This window comes from Numenius arquata, chromosome 1 (assembly GCF_964106895.1).
Source record: "Numenius arquata chromosome 1, bNumArq3.hap1.1, whole genome shotgun sequence".
NCBI classification, from domain to species: domain Eukaryota; kingdom Metazoa; phylum Chordata; class Aves; order Charadriiformes; family Scolopacidae; genus Numenius; species Numenius arquata.
This window is the reverse complement of record NC_133576.1, coordinates 129727737-129743683: the sequence shown is the minus strand read 5'-3', so window position 1 is coordinate 129743683 and position 15947 is coordinate 129727737. Positions and strand designations below refer to the sequence as shown.

General features: G+C 44.6%; 1 protein-coding gene across 4 annotated transcripts; it reads left to right on the top strand.

Moving 5' to 3' along the window:
• Nucleotides 1–47: 47 nt before the first annotated feature.
• C1H11orf54 (chromosome 1 C11orf54 homolog) lies at nucleotides 48–14430 on the top strand. Of its 4 annotated transcripts, none has more exons than XM_074147192.1 (11): nucleotides 53–163; nucleotides 1124–1204; nucleotides 2374–2482; nucleotides 2867–2990; nucleotides 6947–7045; nucleotides 7996–8069; nucleotides 8853–8954; nucleotides 10306–10482; nucleotides 11216–11365; nucleotides 11954–12070; nucleotides 14127–14429. In XM_074147192.1, exons 4-11 carry the CDS (start codon nucleotides 2933–2935, stop codon nucleotides 14298–14300), a joined length of 951 nt encoding a protein of 316 aa, XP_074003293.1. In that variant the 5' UTR covers nucleotides 53–163; nucleotides 1124–1204; nucleotides 2374–2482; nucleotides 2867–2932; the 3' UTR covers nucleotides 14301–14429. The 4 variants fall into 4 exon arrangements, with proteins under 4 accessions (XP_074003301.1, XP_074003293.1, XP_074003310.1 ...); XM_074147209.1 differs by having other exon boundaries at nucleotides 53–176; XM_074147200.1 differs by lacking the exon at nucleotides 2374–2482 and having other exon boundaries at nucleotides 48–163; nucleotides 14127–14430.
• The last annotated feature ends 1517 nt before the right edge of the window (nucleotides 14431–15947 follow it).

Below are 15947 nucleotides of genomic sequence, written 5' to 3'. Positions count from 1 at the left end.
GGGCTGACGGGAGGGAGGGAAGGGCCGGCCGGCCTCCTCCCGCCGCCATGCTGGGGGTGGCGGGGCGGGCGGTCGCGGGGCTGGCTGGCTGGCTGGCTGGCTGGCTGGCTGGCTGGCTGGCGGCGGGAGCGGGCGGTGCCGCGCAGCCTGGAGAGTGGGGCAGGTATGTGCGGTAGGTATGTGCGGTCAAGGCGCTAACGGCGACCGGGTGCGGGGCCGGGGATCGCCCGCCAGCGCGGGGCAGCTGCTGGCTGTCCCCCCCCGCCTTCGGCCTCTCCCCGTCTCGCCCGCGGGGTCCCGGCTCCCCCTCAGGGCGCAGTTCCCGCTCGCTGTGAGGGGCTGCTCCTTGACCCGTCGGGCTCTCGCGGCTGCTGTCCTGCCTCTCCTCCCCTCTGGCTGCGGCTCCGGCCTGAATAACCTCCTCTTTCCCCTCGCAGTGTCGGCTTTAGTGTTTCTTTTCTCCCGCGCTCAGCTGCCTTGGGCTGACTGGGTGCTCTCCCTGGGAATCCCAGTCTCCGCTGGCCCCCTTGGTCCTGCCCTGCCACGATCCCCCCCTTCCCCAGATCCCCGCCGCCCCTGCTGTCCCGCTGCCTTCCTCTGCCGCGTACGGGAGCTCCTTGCACGGCTCCGGCTGAGGAATACGGTCTCTGAGGAGGCATCTGGGTTGTGGGTTTTTTTCCTCTTCTTGGTGTCATTGCTAAATTTCTCTCTCTGACTGCATCTTCAATTTTTCCCATGTATTTGTTTTCCCCCCTCACCCTGACTCATCTCTCGCCTGCCTGTAACCTTTCCTTTCTGGCTTCTACCCCCCAAACTAGTTTTGATTCAGATTTGTGATACTAGGCAACTTTCCCCACCCCATTAATATCGTGGTTCCCATTTAATTTCATTCTCCTGCCCCTTGACTACTGTCTCTGATGTTTGCTTCCTGCTTCAAAACGATAGACTTCTAAAGTGTTCCTAGATGCTTGTTATCTCCACTCTTGTTGCGCCATCCCAGATCTAATAATCTTATTGTTCTTTTAGAACTTGTGTTCTTTCTTTGAAAGTCTTCTGTTAGTAATTCAATGTCACTCCACCCCACCACGATGGATCCTAATTGTGTGTTGTTGTCTCCTTTCAGGCTCTCCCACACCAGACAAACTCCCCTGTGAATGCTCTCCTTGCGGTGGTGACTGACGGATCTACTTCTGTGTCCTTCCCGGTAAGTGCTACTGTTTAGCAACCAGGTTTATTATGGTACATCTAGCTTTTCCTAGTCTTTTCCTATCTTGATTGTGGGGAGCTGACTATTGCTGTTTAAACAGCAAGCAATGGTCTAGGTGCTGTATCTGAGCCTACTTACTTGAACTGTGTCCAAGTCTCTTGCTGCTGCCTTTTGCTCAACAGGAGTCCTAGCCTGGCTTCTCAAGTCTGTTTTCAAATGGTGTCTTGAGTTGCTGGTACAGCTTCCTTCTGGACATGGCAAAGGGTTCTTGCGGGGATGAGTACCTAAATATCTAAAACAATGCTGCCAAAGCCATCTTCTCACTTTTTTTCTCTGACTGAATTGCTCCCTTTTTGTGTTTGGTGCACACTTACAGTCTTGGAGCCTGATTCTTTCCATCTGACAGCAGCTTTCTGCTAGAGGCACCAAATCCAGCCTGTTATTTTCTCTTCCACAGCCAGAGGGGGGAGGGAGTCACCTGTGGAGTTGGGTAAGACCAGCTACGTTAAGAATTACTGTACACAGGTAGCTGTCTTTCTCCCTTTCTCAACTGCAGTTGAGAAAGAAACTACAGCAGTAATTTGGGGTGGCTGAACTTTGAGCTCAAAGACTTCGGTTAGGTGACTGCTACGATCGCCCAACTCTTTTTATTTCTTTTTTTCCACTGGCTTTTTTTTTCCCTTTACGCAGACTTGAGAGGTCTGTAGTATAAGGACAGTTATGATTTTCAACAATCTTAAAAGCTAGGGTATTTTTAAAATAGAAGTTAAAAGTATATCTAAACAGCTAACTCATATCATAGTCCTTCCTAACAAAAGCTCTGTCAGGTCTGGGAATGTAATTAGGTTTTTGGCTTCCTCCAAGGCCTGAGATTTGGATAATTGGGCCCCATTTTCTTTTTCTGCTGTGTGCAGTAGGCATGTGCCTAAGGAGTTAATGATTGCTGTGGCTGATTTACAGGTCGTGTATAATCAGCTGTTTCTGCCCTGAGCTAGTGGTTTGCCCTAGTAGCTGACTTTGCTGTTGCAAGGCTGACTGTAATATAGTTCATTTGCAAAGGTGTTCTTAAACTGATGTTCAAACAAAACTTTTTGTTGCGGGTTCTGTACCTGTACAGAGCCTGATACTGCAGGACTCGCTGTTGTTGTTTGCTATTTTGCTTCTAGACTGTTCCCCTCCGGGAGGGGAAACACATGCCCAGAATCAATTGAGAGACCATGTCGCTGCTGAAGTTGAAAGTCCACCGTAGCCAATGCTGGAAAAGTAAACATTAAGGTAGGGAAGACCTGAGGAGGCAGCTCACGTGCTCAGAAAAGTCCAGTTTTCTTTCGAAAATAAGTTGTGACTCCAGGATTACAAAGGAGAGATAAATCTCCTGACCTGTCCCTTGAACTGGATTCAGCATGGGATGTGTTTTGCCTACAGCCAGTTTTAAGCTTGAGGACCATCAATATGTAATGCTCTGAGCCAGCTGTGGAGCTGACAGACACATGTCCTTCCAAAGTGCATAAGAAAATTAATATCAAAGCTGTTAGTCTTTCCTCTGATGGCGGAACTACAGTTCTACTGTTGTCTATGTATTCCTGAGTGAAATTGAAAAATAAGTAACATATTGAAAAAAACCTGTTTTAATGGTTAAACTGTTATCCTTGTTGACAGATCAGTCTCCCCTACAGCGCGGTGTATTGTAGTTTCTTACCTGAAGAAATCAGCACCAGTTAGGAAATGGCCAAAGTCGAAAAGTTTGCTTTTCATGTCCCAAGTCTGGAGGAGCTTGCTGGGGGTAAGTCATGCAGCGTGTAACTTTCTGCAAACTGATAATGTACTTTTTAAACTTCTCTTAAATCTCTTATCAAAACCTTTCTACAGCTAGTACATGCAGAATGTTTCTGCTCTTAGCACATGGAGGTGTAAAGAAAAGCACTATTTTTCTATATGCTATTATTTTTTTAGAACAAACAATGACTCCTCTCCCAAACCTCGAGTGATATTTAAGCACACAAACAGGCTCTCAAATCTGTTAAAACTGCCTGCTGCATTTGTAGATTTGTGCAGGGATTGTGAAATTTTGACAATGATAGACCAAACTTATTTACACATATGGGATCATCTGTCCTCCTCTACCCTCCAATATTTCTTTCTTTTTCAAGATTACTAAAACCACAGCTGATAAGATGCAGTGTAGAACGGCAGCTTGAGCTTAGTTAGCTCCTTCTTTGGTGATTGCCTTAGAACCAGGCTGCAGGAAACATTTTATTTACTTTTTTTTTCCAAAGCTCCCACAAAATGTGCTGGGAGTAACAGAATGGTTGAGGCTGGAATGGACCTCTGGAGGTGATCTGCTCCAACCCCCCTGCTCATGAGCTTCTTTCCTTGCCCTCGTAGAAAGGCATTATTCCTTCCGGCAGTCTGTCTCCTACAGCAGAGGTACTAAAGGGTTTTTTTTTTTTTCAGAGTGGTCTTCAAGTTCAGTCTGCCACCCTCCCAAATCCGTGTCAGTTTGACGTTTCCATGCTTTCAGAAGTGTGGTCCCAGCAGCACCTCATGTGGTTCTCAGTGCTTTTCTCGCTCAGTAGCCGTCAGGCTGGGGCAACAGGCCAGGGCTGCCATAGACCTATGGGCTCAGCAGAGAACAGCATGTACTTGCAGCAGAACAGCTTAAAACAGTAGCAAAAAAGATGGATTGTGAAGCAGAATTTCCGCCCCCTCCCCTCCCGGCCCCATCCTGAGGACCTTCTGGGAACTTCTGGGAACTTCTTTAGGGAACTACTGGAAAGAGTCCAGTGAAGGGCAACAAAGATGATTAAGGGATTGGAGCATCTCCCTTATGAGGAGAGGCTAAGAGAGCTGGGACTCTTTAGTCTGGAGAAGAGAAGGCTGAGGGGAGACCTTATTAACGCCTATAAGTATCTCAAGGGTGGGTTGAAGGAGGAGGGAGCCAGACTCTTTTCAGTGGTTCCCAGTGACAGGACAAGGGGCAACAGGCACAAGTTGGAACATAGGAGGTTCCACTCAAATATGAGGAAGAATTTCTTCACGGTGAGGGTGACAGAGCCCTGGAACAGGCTGCCCAGGGAGGTTGTGGAGTCCCCTTCTTTGGAGATTTTCAAGACCCGTCTGGATGCAGTCCTGAGTAGCATTCTCTAAGCAATCCTGCTTCAGCAGGGGAGTTGGACTAGATGATCTATGTGGTCACTTCCAACTCTAAAAAAAATTCAGTGAAATTCAGTAAGCTGTGAATTTTGTTGCTTTTCAGCTCTTGAGTCTAATTTCAGAAGTGCCCTTTTACTGTCCTTTTCCACTTACCAAAAGGTACTGAGATGTATTTAGAAATCCGCCAAGTACCTTCTACTGACTCTGGTAGTCAACAGCGTGGTAACTGCTCCCAGGAAGTAAGGTACAGCTGAAATCCTGATTGGAGGAAACAAAGGAACAGGGAAGTCTTCTGAGTAAATAAGGAACTGCCTGATTTGAGATCACAGGCTGGATTTTCTGTTCCTTAGTTTGAGACATCTGTTAAATCAGACCCCCAGGCATGAAAGAACTCAGACCTTTTATCATGGTATTTGAAGCAGTGGATGTGAAGGCAATCCCATGCTCAATTAAGGTTTGGAAGTTGTTTCCAAACAGTGCATTTGTCTAAGTCAGAATCCTCCCTGTTGTTTGAGTGCTGTTGCAGGTTCTGAGCCTAAAAGCATTGATATGAAGCAAAACCAAAAGCTTAGATTTGGGGCTGTTCATTATCATCAGCATCATTCGTTATCTGGCCTGTACTGACAGTGGCACTTGCCAGAAAATCTCCACATGAACGTAAGCATAACAGACAATATCCTTGTTTAACCAACTTGATCTCTTTCTATGACCATGTGACCCTCCTTCTCAATGCAGGGAAGGCTGTGGACGTTGTCTACCTGGACTTTGGTAAGGCCTTTGACACCGTCCCCCACAGTGTTCTCCTGGAGAAGCTGGCGAATCATGGCATAGACAAGTGTACTCTTCACTGGGTAAAAAACTGGCTGGATGGCCGTGCCCAGAGAGTTGTAATTAATGGGGTGAAATCCAGTTGGCGGCGGCCGGTCACCAGTGGTGTCCCTCAGGGCTCAGTCTTGGGGCCAGTCTTGTTTAATATCTTTATTGATGATCTAGATAAGGGGATTGAGTGCACCCTCAGTAAGTTTGCAGATGACACCAAGCTAGGTGGGAGTGTTGATCTGCTTGAGGGTCGTCAGGCTCTACAGAGGGATCTGGACAGGTTGGATCAATGGGCCAAGGCCAATAGGATGAGGTTTAATAAGGCCAAGTGCCGGGTCCTGCATTTCGGTCACAACAACCCCAGGCAACGCTACAGGTTTGGGGAAGAGTGGCTGGAAAGCTGCCCAGCAGAAAAGGACCTGGGGGTATTGGTGGACAGCCGGCTTAACATGAGCCAGCAGTGTGCCCAGGTGGCCAAGAAGGCCAATGGCATCCTGGCCTGTATCAAGAATAGTGTGGCCAGCAGGAGTAGGGAAGTGATGGTGCCTCTGTACTCGGCCCTGGTGAGGCCTCACCTCGAGTGCTGTGTTCAGTTCTGGGCCCCTCACTACAGGAAGCACATTGAACTGCTGGAGCGTGTCCAGAGGAGAGCCACCAAGTTGGTGAGGGGTCTAGAGAACAAGTCATATGAGGAGAGGCTGAGGGAACTGGGCATGTTTAGTTTGGAGAAGAGGAGGCTGAGGGGGGACCTCATTGCCCTCTACAACTACCTGAAAGGAGGTTGTAGGGAGGTGGGTGTTGGCCTCTTCTCCCAAGGGAATAATGACAGGACCAGAGGAAATGGTCTGAAGTTGTGGCAGGGGAGGATTAGATTAGGTATTAGGAAGAATGACTTTACTGAGAGAGTGGTCAGGCACTGGAACAGCCTGCCCAGGGAGGTGGTGGAGTCGCCATCCCTGGAGGTATTTAAGAAACGTGTAGACATGGCACTTCAGGGCATGCTCTAGTGCCCGAGATTGTTGGTTTGTGTCTGGTTGTGGGTGGGTGTGGGGTGTGGTTGTGGGCGTTTGTTTTGGTTTGGTTTTGGTGTTTGGTGTTGTGGGGTTTTTTTGTTTTGTTTTTTTGGGGTTTTTTTTTATGGTTTTTGTTGTTGTTGTTGTTTTTTGTTGGTTTTTGGTTTTTGTGGTTGGACTCGATGATCTCAAAGGTCCCTTCCAACCAAGAAGATTCTGTGATTCTGTGATCCTGTGACGGCAGAAGTTTCCAGAAAGCAGAGACAGTTTGAGATATATAGTTAATATATTTAAAGAACTGATTGTCACTTCAGCTAAAACTTTCTTCCTCCTTTGCCCTTGTATGATATTGACCATGATCACAATCACCTGCTCTTGGGAAGTGAAACCACCGCTGAATGTGGCTTAAATTTACCCGTATTACTTCACGTTGGGCTGCTCCTAGTGCTACCAGGAGCAGTCAGTTATTGTATTTCAGTTAAAAGGTTTTTAAAATTCTTAAAATGAATTAATGTGGTAGCTAACAATTATCTGAACTAGCTTTTGCTCTTCCCTGAAGCTCTGACTCAGGAAACAAGTGCCTACAGACAGTAGTATTTAAATCAATGGGGTTATTTAGGTTATTTAGCACAAGGATTTTAATGTATCTTGCTGAAATAAAGCCTAAACAGATACATCTATTGTTGTTAGTAACTTGTCAAACTCTTGGTAATTTTTTAATTGTCAGTAACTTCGCCATTATTCTTTTTCATAGTTTTGCAGAAAGGGCTTAAAGAAAACTTTGCTGATGCTGAAGTCTCTGTTGTAGACTGTCCTGATCTCACTCAGGAACCCTTCAACTTTCCTGCCAAAGGTAACCTAGCATTCCTGTCTTCTACTAAGAATGGTCCGGTTCTTTCTACCTGATCCTGCTTGGTTTTGACCTTCTAAAGATGTTGGGAGAGCTTAAATTGTTTTTCAGGTAAAGAATATGCATGAGAGGAAAGCTACATTTTATTTCTGGATTTGCTTCCTAGTTGCTGTATGAACGAGGACAAGTCATTACCAAGTACTTGTCATATTTTTCTTTCTTAACCTATGATTGCAGCACTCACGTATTTCATCAGCTTTATTTAGTGTAATGAAAAGGTTTTGAAATGAAATTGTTGTCTTCCAGATGGAGAAATTTTTTAGATCCATGCCAATCACTCTCTGAACCTAAGGAGTTGTGCTTCCATTCATTTTTAAATTCCTGCCATTTGTGAAGTGAAACTTGTCTTATTCTGAGTGGGATTCATCTTCTTTGACATCATCTGTCTGGAAGACAGACATATAATCTGTGCTATTCATCTGAGTTCCCTTTGTCATCTATGTAGTGAAAGAATCACCTCCAGAAGGTGATTCATCCCTTCTTAAAATACATGTCCAAATAAGTGGGATGAATTGTCCTCAGACTTGGGCATCCAGCTTTGCTGAAATTTTGCAAGTGGAGTCGCAGTGGAGATATCCACTGTGTAGTGAGGGCATCTTACTGGGGAACTGGCAAATGGCAGTTGTTGCCCACTGTAATATTTTTGTGTGCTTAGAGAAAATTGATTTTTCACAGATTGCCCAACATTAAATCCTACTGTGAATCATTTCAGGGCTTACTGTCCTTGGACTTCTTAATAGAGCAGCACTTTATCCAAGTATGCTAGGGAAATAGGGTTCTCAAAGGGTTTTAGAAGTTTGAAGAAACAGTTCTGTGGTGGGTTAGACTGCATGCTCATTTAAGATTTTTAGGAGGAAAACATTTTACTAATCTAATTGGCTGTATTCTTCCAGGAATCTGCGGAAAGCCTAGAATAGCAGATGTGGGAGGTGTTCCTTACCTCATACCCGTTGTACAGAAAGAAAAGGTGAGCTTTCCCTATAGCTGTGAGGTTTAATACATTTGTCTAAGGAAAAGCAATATCTTGTTGAAATATACACAAAACTAAAGACTAATGGATACCGTAAGATTCCACTGGTAAAAAAGACTTACTTTTCAGTGGTTTATGAGATTGATTCTGACGTGTGTTGAACATAGACTACGTCAAGTAATCTTACACATCGTAGCAAAAATAGCATATCGTGGTTGATGGTTCATCTTCTCCTGCCCTCAGATACAGGATGGTTTTGGAGACAAACCGTCTGTGACAGGAGCCATGGAAGGAACTGCTAAACAAGGGGCTTGTCTGTGTGTTTGTATATGGCTTGCTGCACGCCTCTGATTTCAAGTCACAGCTATGCTTCTTTGTGACAACTGGCTGTATTTGTATTTTCAGGCCAATGCTGGATTCACATTACTGTCCTTTTCCAAGAATATCATGCCTCCTTTCTGACACCTCACCCCATCTGTCTCCATATGATAGTTCCTTCAATTTTTTATTTTACACAAATATAATTTTCATGAGAACAATAATTTCATTTTGGGTAAAATGGCAGGGGAACACACAGGCAGACTGTACCTTTCATAAAACAGATGGACGCGTACCCAATTTGTTACTACCAAATGTTGTGGTGTTCAGAAACCAACCTAATTATCCAAAATACTAATGAGGGCATTGTGAATTAAATGCATCCAGAGGTTACAGTGAACAGAATTACAATTCCAAATCAGAGCACCACACCAAAATCAAAGGATTTTTTCTTTTTTTCAGGTTTATGATCTAAATACAGTTGCAAAAGACATAGAGCTACCTGGAGCTTTCATTGTTGGAGCTGGAGCTGCTTCATCTAAGATTCTTGGAGTAAATGCGGAGGTCAGTAAATAAGTATGATGGTTTTCAATGAATTCATGGAAGTATCATAATAGTAGAGCAGTATCATGCTGAGTATTTCCCAGTTACCACAAAACATTTAATAAGCACCATTCATGCCAAAAGCACATAAAACACATTAGAAGGAATTCAGATGAGGGCCAACCGATGTGTCGGAGTGGGAGACGGACCCGGAGTAACGATGAGTCTCAATATGAGTATGGTCGTTCTCACTTTATTCAAGTTCACACAGAGTATATAAAGACAGACAAGCAGAGCACGCGCTAGCAACAGTTATACGATTGGCTTACAGTCTCTGTTCACGCGCCTAGAGCGCTCACACAATTAGTGCAGACCTCTTGTCCACGCGCAGCAGATGTTTCTCTATCTCCCGGAGGCAGTACCGCTTATCACTTACTTATCATGTAGCTACTTCTTCATACTTCTGTTTCTCAAGGAGAGTTCACAGCCTCCTCCAGGCTTTCATCCCTATCAAAGACTGGGTTGCTCATTGTAATCAAGTCATGCCCTTTTTCACTCAGCCATTCCTCCACACCGATGAGGTGCACACTATTGAGATAATAAAAATTAATTTTTAACTTGTAATTCTCCAGGAAACATGTGATTGCTTTGAAGCCTGCAAGAAACACGGTTTTTTGAAACTGATTGACAAAGACCTGACCAGAGGTTTTAAAGACAAGATTTAGAAAGGCTTGTCAAAGTTACTGGTAAATCCATTTGAAACACTCCCTGTCTTTTGCCCTCTTGGATGGCTGTGTTTTACCACTGTAAATTTTAAAGATGCCACATATAAAATGATCACTGGCAGGAGAGGCGGGAGATGAAAACTACTGCCTGAGGTGGCTTTGGTTAGTTAGAGTCTTTTCAAGCATAAACCTCTGGTCTTACCATTCCTTTTGATGTGTTTATTAGCAGATGAGATAGACCATCTCAGCATTAAATTTGGGCCACTATAATAGTGGGTGTTACTGTGCGCTGAGAAAGTATCACATGAAATTCCAGTACTTGCATGCAGGCCCCATATCTCAATGGTTAGACTTTTTTCTTCTTTATTTTTTTAACACTAGCATTCATCTTCATATAACATTAAATTTAACTCAACAGAGAAAGTAAAACTGTTTCCTGCAGTTTTCAATTACATTACAATATTAGTGTACTTTTCTTGCTAGTACAGACCTCATCCAGAGAGAGACAGCTGTGTGATGAAGGAGATTATTTGTTGGGATCACAGTCCAAAGCTTAAATTGCATTTACATGAGTTCTGTTCATTTGACTGACTCTTACATGTTCTTATGAACTTATTCAGCTTATTCTTACATGTTCGTTTTCTCAGCTTATCCCTATTGTTCAAACTAAGAGTGAAAAAAAACCTGCTGTAAACGAGAGCTACGTCGCTCAGATAAATCCTGCAGATAAAGGGTGCCTGCTTGAGAAGTACAGCAGCAAATACACTGACTGTGAGTTTGGGCTGTTGGCCAACCTTTATGCCAGCGAGGGCCAACCTGGTAAGGTACGGACTTGGATCAAAGGTGACTTTGCTTGTAGAGCTTTGTGGCTGAAGGGAAACTCATGTTTTGATGTTCTCCTAGCAGTTTTAAGTAGTAATTCCATGAAAGAATATCCAAGCATAAGGAACTGATGCTGGTAAGCGGGGGAAGAATTGGTGGGGACAGACAGGCATTTGAATTTTTGAGGGATAAGTATTAGTTTAGTAAAAATTTTCCATCATAAGTCATCCATCCAAATCCAGTCCAAACGAGCAGTGATTTAACATAATGGTTTTACAATGACTGACTTGTGTAAATCAGGTCTGGGCACTTGTCTAGTTTTTGTAGAAGTGCTTCCTCCAACACAACTGGCACAAAGAGGTGTTGGCAGAGCAGTCAAAAACCTGACTCCTGCATGGAAACTGAGCAGTATTCTCTGTTTCCCAGAGTTTCTTTAGAACGGAGTGGAAGCCGGGTGGTGGGCAGAAAGGGGTTGCTTATACCATTGTCTCGTGTGAGTGAAATGACTTGCTGCCCAGCACCTTCCACAGGCAAAACTAGTGCTGATCAGAAAGTCATGCAAGTGAGTGGTGAGGTACTGGATGGAGGCAAGTGGAGCAGCACTTACAGGGAAACTCACATTTTCAGAAAGTAATCTTGGGTTATAAGCTCCGGAGAATTTCAGAGCAGCTTTCACAGACCTTTGCGGACCGTTGCAGCAGGAGACAGCAGTGACAAATTAACTTTATTCTCTAGGTCATTGAAGTGAAAGCCAATGGAAGAACCGGGGAACTTAACTTTGTTTCTTGTCTGAGACAAATTTTAGAGAAACACTATGGAGAAAAGCCAGTTGGGATGGGTGGTACATTTGTCATTCAGAAGGGGAAAGCAAAGATTCACATTATGGTAAGTTTTTCTCAATTCATGTAACTTCCTTCAACCTTCTGAAAACACAACTATAAATCAGGGTGTAACATCTAAGTGCCTTGACTTTGCTTTGTATTTTTAAATGTATGCATAAACTGTTGGGGTAAACAGTGTAGTAAAGTAAGGAGCTGACATTACAAAACTGACATTGCAAAACTAATGGTGCTGTATTACTTGGCCTTAATGCCCTCATCTTTTCTTTTGAAATCTGTGGGCAGCCAAAGAACTGTAGACCTATTGTAAAATGAATTGAAATTAAATACATGAGTTGAGATGGTACTTAGAAGAAGCAATAGGCTTTTTAAAAATAACAGCTTCTAAAATACACCAGGAAGAGAATCCTCACTTCAGTAGTTCTCCCACGACCTGTGCAATGAAAGAAGAAATATTCTGGTCACTTCTTTATCCGGCAGTAACACAGTAACGGGCACTGGTGAGCTGCGTTTAGGGAAGAAGGAAACGGAACAGAATAGTGGGGAGGGGAAAAGCAAAGGAAAGTTGCTAGAGGAAAAGTGTCTTGATACAAGTGTCTTCGTTTCACTTATAAAGCTTTTATTTTTGCTGTAGCCTCCAGAATTTTCTGCCTGTCCTCTGAACACCGATGAGGATGTGAATAACTGGCTGAAATTCTTTGAAATGAAGGCTCCACTGATTTGTCAGACAGTAATAGTTTCCAGAGATCCTGTGAGTCTTTTTCTCATTTCTAAGTGCAAACTGAGACTTGTCATGAATTTTGTCTTGGATGTGATTTTCCTTTTAAGAACGGGAGTGTGTATATATTGTGTTTAACCCTTCCAGAGGTGGTGTAATGAAAACAGAAGCTTCTCGGTTCTGTCACTGGCTTCAGTTGTGGCTACATCCATCTGTTGTGAAACCTATTGGCTGTTCACAGTGGATTGAACTTAATGGTTCAGTTCCAATTGCAAGTGTTTGGGATGCAAACACAACGGCAATATTGCATTCACTGGTGGCCACACCAGGAGAAATGTCAAGAGCGTGGAAGCTTGTTCAGCTGTATGTTCATGTAGTTCCTTTTCGTAAGAACAGCCTCTGCTAATGCTGTGTCGAAATATGTGAAGCGCGTGTCTCATGGCTGATGCAAACTGAAGCCTGCAAAGCCTCATGCTAGGAAGTTATCTAGCATCTTTCACAAGCACTGAATTCAACAGCAAACAATTCAGGATAAAAACCAATCTGGTTTCAAAAGCCATTAAGATGTTCATCATTAGGAAGACTATTTGTTTAAAAGTAACCAGGAAACCATAGACGAAAACAACTGTTTTATAAATAACGATGCAGTCATAAGTAATGCAAAAAATATTTTTTTCACACTAAAATGAGACATGCTGTAGGCTTGGATATGTTCAAGGATGTGACTTTATTCTGTAGGTATGTGGCGGCCTTTGGCCTAAGGCTAAATTGCGTGCATCTTCTCAGAACCAACTGATGAGTACTTGGAAAACAGCCATGGACAGCTGCTCCATTCAGAACCAGTGCTACTTGTGTAGTGGATGCGGCTGGGTTTTTCCCATCTGTATCCACTGGCAGCTCAACAGCACTTACCTAAGCCTTTGCTTTTGGAAACGTTTGAGTGTCGCTACAGAGACAGCAGTAGAAGATGGCATTCAAATGCTGTAGAATTACTCATCAGTATCCTCCTGCACCCCAGAAAACAAATCATATCCTGGGCTGCATCAAAAGAAGCGTGGCCAGCAGGTTGAGGGAGATGATTCACCTTCTCATGAGCCCCCAATTGGAGTGCTGCGTGCAGCCCTGGGGCCCCAAGAAAGACATGGACCTGTTGGAGTGGGTCCAGAGGAGGGCCGTGAAAATGATCAGAGAGCTGGAGCAACTCTGCTATGAGGACAGGCTGAGAGAGTTGGTTTTGTTCAGCCTGGAGAAGAGAAGGCTTCAGGAAGACTTATTGTGGCCTTTCAGTACTTCAAAGGAGGCTTGTAAGAAAGATGGGGACAGACTTTTCACCAACAGGTGTGACAGGACAAGGGCAATGGTTTTAAACTGAAAGAGGATAGATTTAGATTGGACATAAGGAAGATATTTTTAATGATGAGGGTGGTGAGGCACTGGAACAGGTTGCCCAGAGAAGTTGTGGATGCCCCATCCCTGGAAGTGTTCAAGGCCAGGTTGGAGGGGTTTTGAGCAAGCTAATCTGGTGGAAGATGTTCCCACCCATAGCAGGGGGTTGGACAAGATCATCTTAAATGGTCCCTTCCAACCCAAACCGTTCCATCATTCTGTAACATATAAAGCTGGTAGGGTGATCGCACTAGTTGTCATTTTATTTGCTATTCTTCCCATTTTCGTTGAAGCTGGCTCTCAGAATTGAGGTAGAGATCGTCCCTTTATTGCATGGGTCTGAGGCATTCAGTGCCAAGAGGTTCTGATGTCCGGTAGGGGTTCCTTGGTGTGACTGATTTATCTAATCCCAAGGGAAAGAAAGGAGAAAAAAACAACCCAGGAAATCTCTGCGAGATTGACAACAGAAGTTGGGGGCTGTCAAGAGTTTCTAAATTCCTTTCTCTCTGTAATCCTATGGTAAAGCCTTGCAGAGCTGCTCTTCTCGTCTTATTAGTTTCACAAGCACCTTGCAAATTTTCAGTGCTTAATGGTTGCAGCAGGCTCTGAGATGTGTAGAAATACTCATCTAGGAGGGATTGTCCCAGGTCTTTTAAATACAGCTCACATGAACATGTTTTCACGGGCCTTTCTCTGGTGACAGGGCTTCGATCTGCGTGTGGAGCACACCCACTGTTTCAGCCACCACGGGGAAGGAGGACACTACCACCAGGACACCAGCCCGGACAGCGTGCAGTACCTGGGGTACCTCCTGCCCGCCGAGCTGCTCTTCCGCATCGACCGGCCCCAGGAGACGCACCTCATCGGGAGAGACTGAAACTGGGAGGAGGCTCCGGTGCAGGCACAGCAATTCAATCTTTCTAAAATACAAATGCTGATTTTTATAAACGCTTTTAATTATGCACATTTATCAGAGTCAAGAATAAATATGAGAGCAGTAAACTGCCAACTTCTTAATTGTGTTAAAGGGAGAAATTCGGAGCGTACATGTAATTGAAATTGTTACAGCTGAAGTCAAACAGTATCACAGGGTCACAGAATGGTAGAGGCTGGAAGGGACCTTCGTCCAGTCCAATCCCCCTGCCAAAGCAGGGTCAGCCAGAGCAGGCTGGACAGGAATGCTTCAAGGTGGGTTTTGAATATTTCCAGAGAAGGAGACTCCACCACCTCTCTGGGCAGCCTGTTCCAGGGCTTTGTCACGTTTTTCCACATGCTGAGATGGAATTTCCTGTGTTTGAGTTTGTGCCCATTGCCCCTTGTCCTGTCACTGGGCACCACCAAGAAGAGCCTGACCCCATTCCCTTGGCACCTGCCCTTTAGATATTGATAAGCATTGATGGGGTTCCCTCTCAGTCTTCTCCAGGCTAAACAGGCCCAGGTCTCTCAGCCTTTCCTCATCAGAGAGGTGCTTCAGTCCCTTGATCATCTTTGTAGCCTCTGCTGGACTCTCTCCAGTATTTCCTTGTTTTTCTTGAACTGGGGAACCCAGAATTGGATTTCAATTTCATTGCAATATTTATTATTGTGGGGTTTTTTTTGCCATTTGGTTGAGCTCCCTGCGTGGTCGCAGCTGGTGATGTGGAACCAGAAGTGAATTTACATTCAGAATGGGGAATTAAACCAGCTTCTGGTCAAAAATAATGCTGTAAAAGAAAAATTGCCACATCCCTGTGAGAAACGCCAGCTCACACGTAGAATGTAAGAGAGATCAAAGTCACGGAATCATGGAATTGTTGGAGTTGGAAGGGACCTTCTAGAGATCATCTAGTCCAACTCCCCTGCCAAAGCAGGATTGCCTAGAGCACATTACTCAGGACTGCATCAAGGCAGGTCTTGAAAATCTCCAGAGAAGGGGACTCCACGACCTCCCTGGGCAGCCTGTTCCAGTGCTCTCTCACCCTCACCGTAAAGGAGTTTTTCCTCCTATTTGAGTGGAACTTCCTATGTTCCAGCTTGTGCCTGTTGCCCCTCGTCCTGTCACTGGGAACCACTGAAAAGAGTCCAGCTCCATCTGGACTGCCCTTTAGATACTTGTAAGCATTAATAAGGTCTCCCCTCAGCCTTCTCTTCTCCAGGCTAAAGAGTCCCAGCTCTCAGTTCCCAGTCATCAAATCAAAGATTAAAAACGTATAAAAAGGTTTATTAAAAAAAGCGTACAAAACAGTGCTGAATTGGGTGCACCTCCAAGCAGAGGCACAGCTAATCTCTCAGTTTTTAGGTATTTTATACTCTATCCCGGCCGCCTGGGTTTCTGTGTCTCTTCCCATTGGTTGGGAAGTTGGAGCTCACATTCTCCCCGGCCTCCTAACCTATTGCAGGTCCAGTTCACACCTTTTCACAGACCCACAAGCACGCCTACTGTAAGAAATCATTAGCCGAAAGACGCCTTTGATTAGTCGAGCGCGCTACAAGTTATTTCACGGTCTTTGCTGTCATCTACTGTCCATTGTTAGTAATTACAAGC

Coding starts and splice junctions, on each gene's coding strand:
- C1H11orf54 (XM_074147200.1), top strand. CDS start 2,933: ATGGCCAAAGTCGAAAAGTTTGCTTTTCATGTCCCAAGTCTGGAGGAG. Junction 2,991..6,946: donor TCTGGAGGAGCTTGCTGGGG/GTAAGTCATGCA, acceptor TCTTTTTCATAG/TTTTGCAGAAAGGGCTTAAA. Junction 8,070..8,852: donor CCGTTGTACAGAAAGAAAAG/GTGAGCTTTCCC, acceptor TCTTTTTTTCAG/GTTTATGATCTAAATACAGT.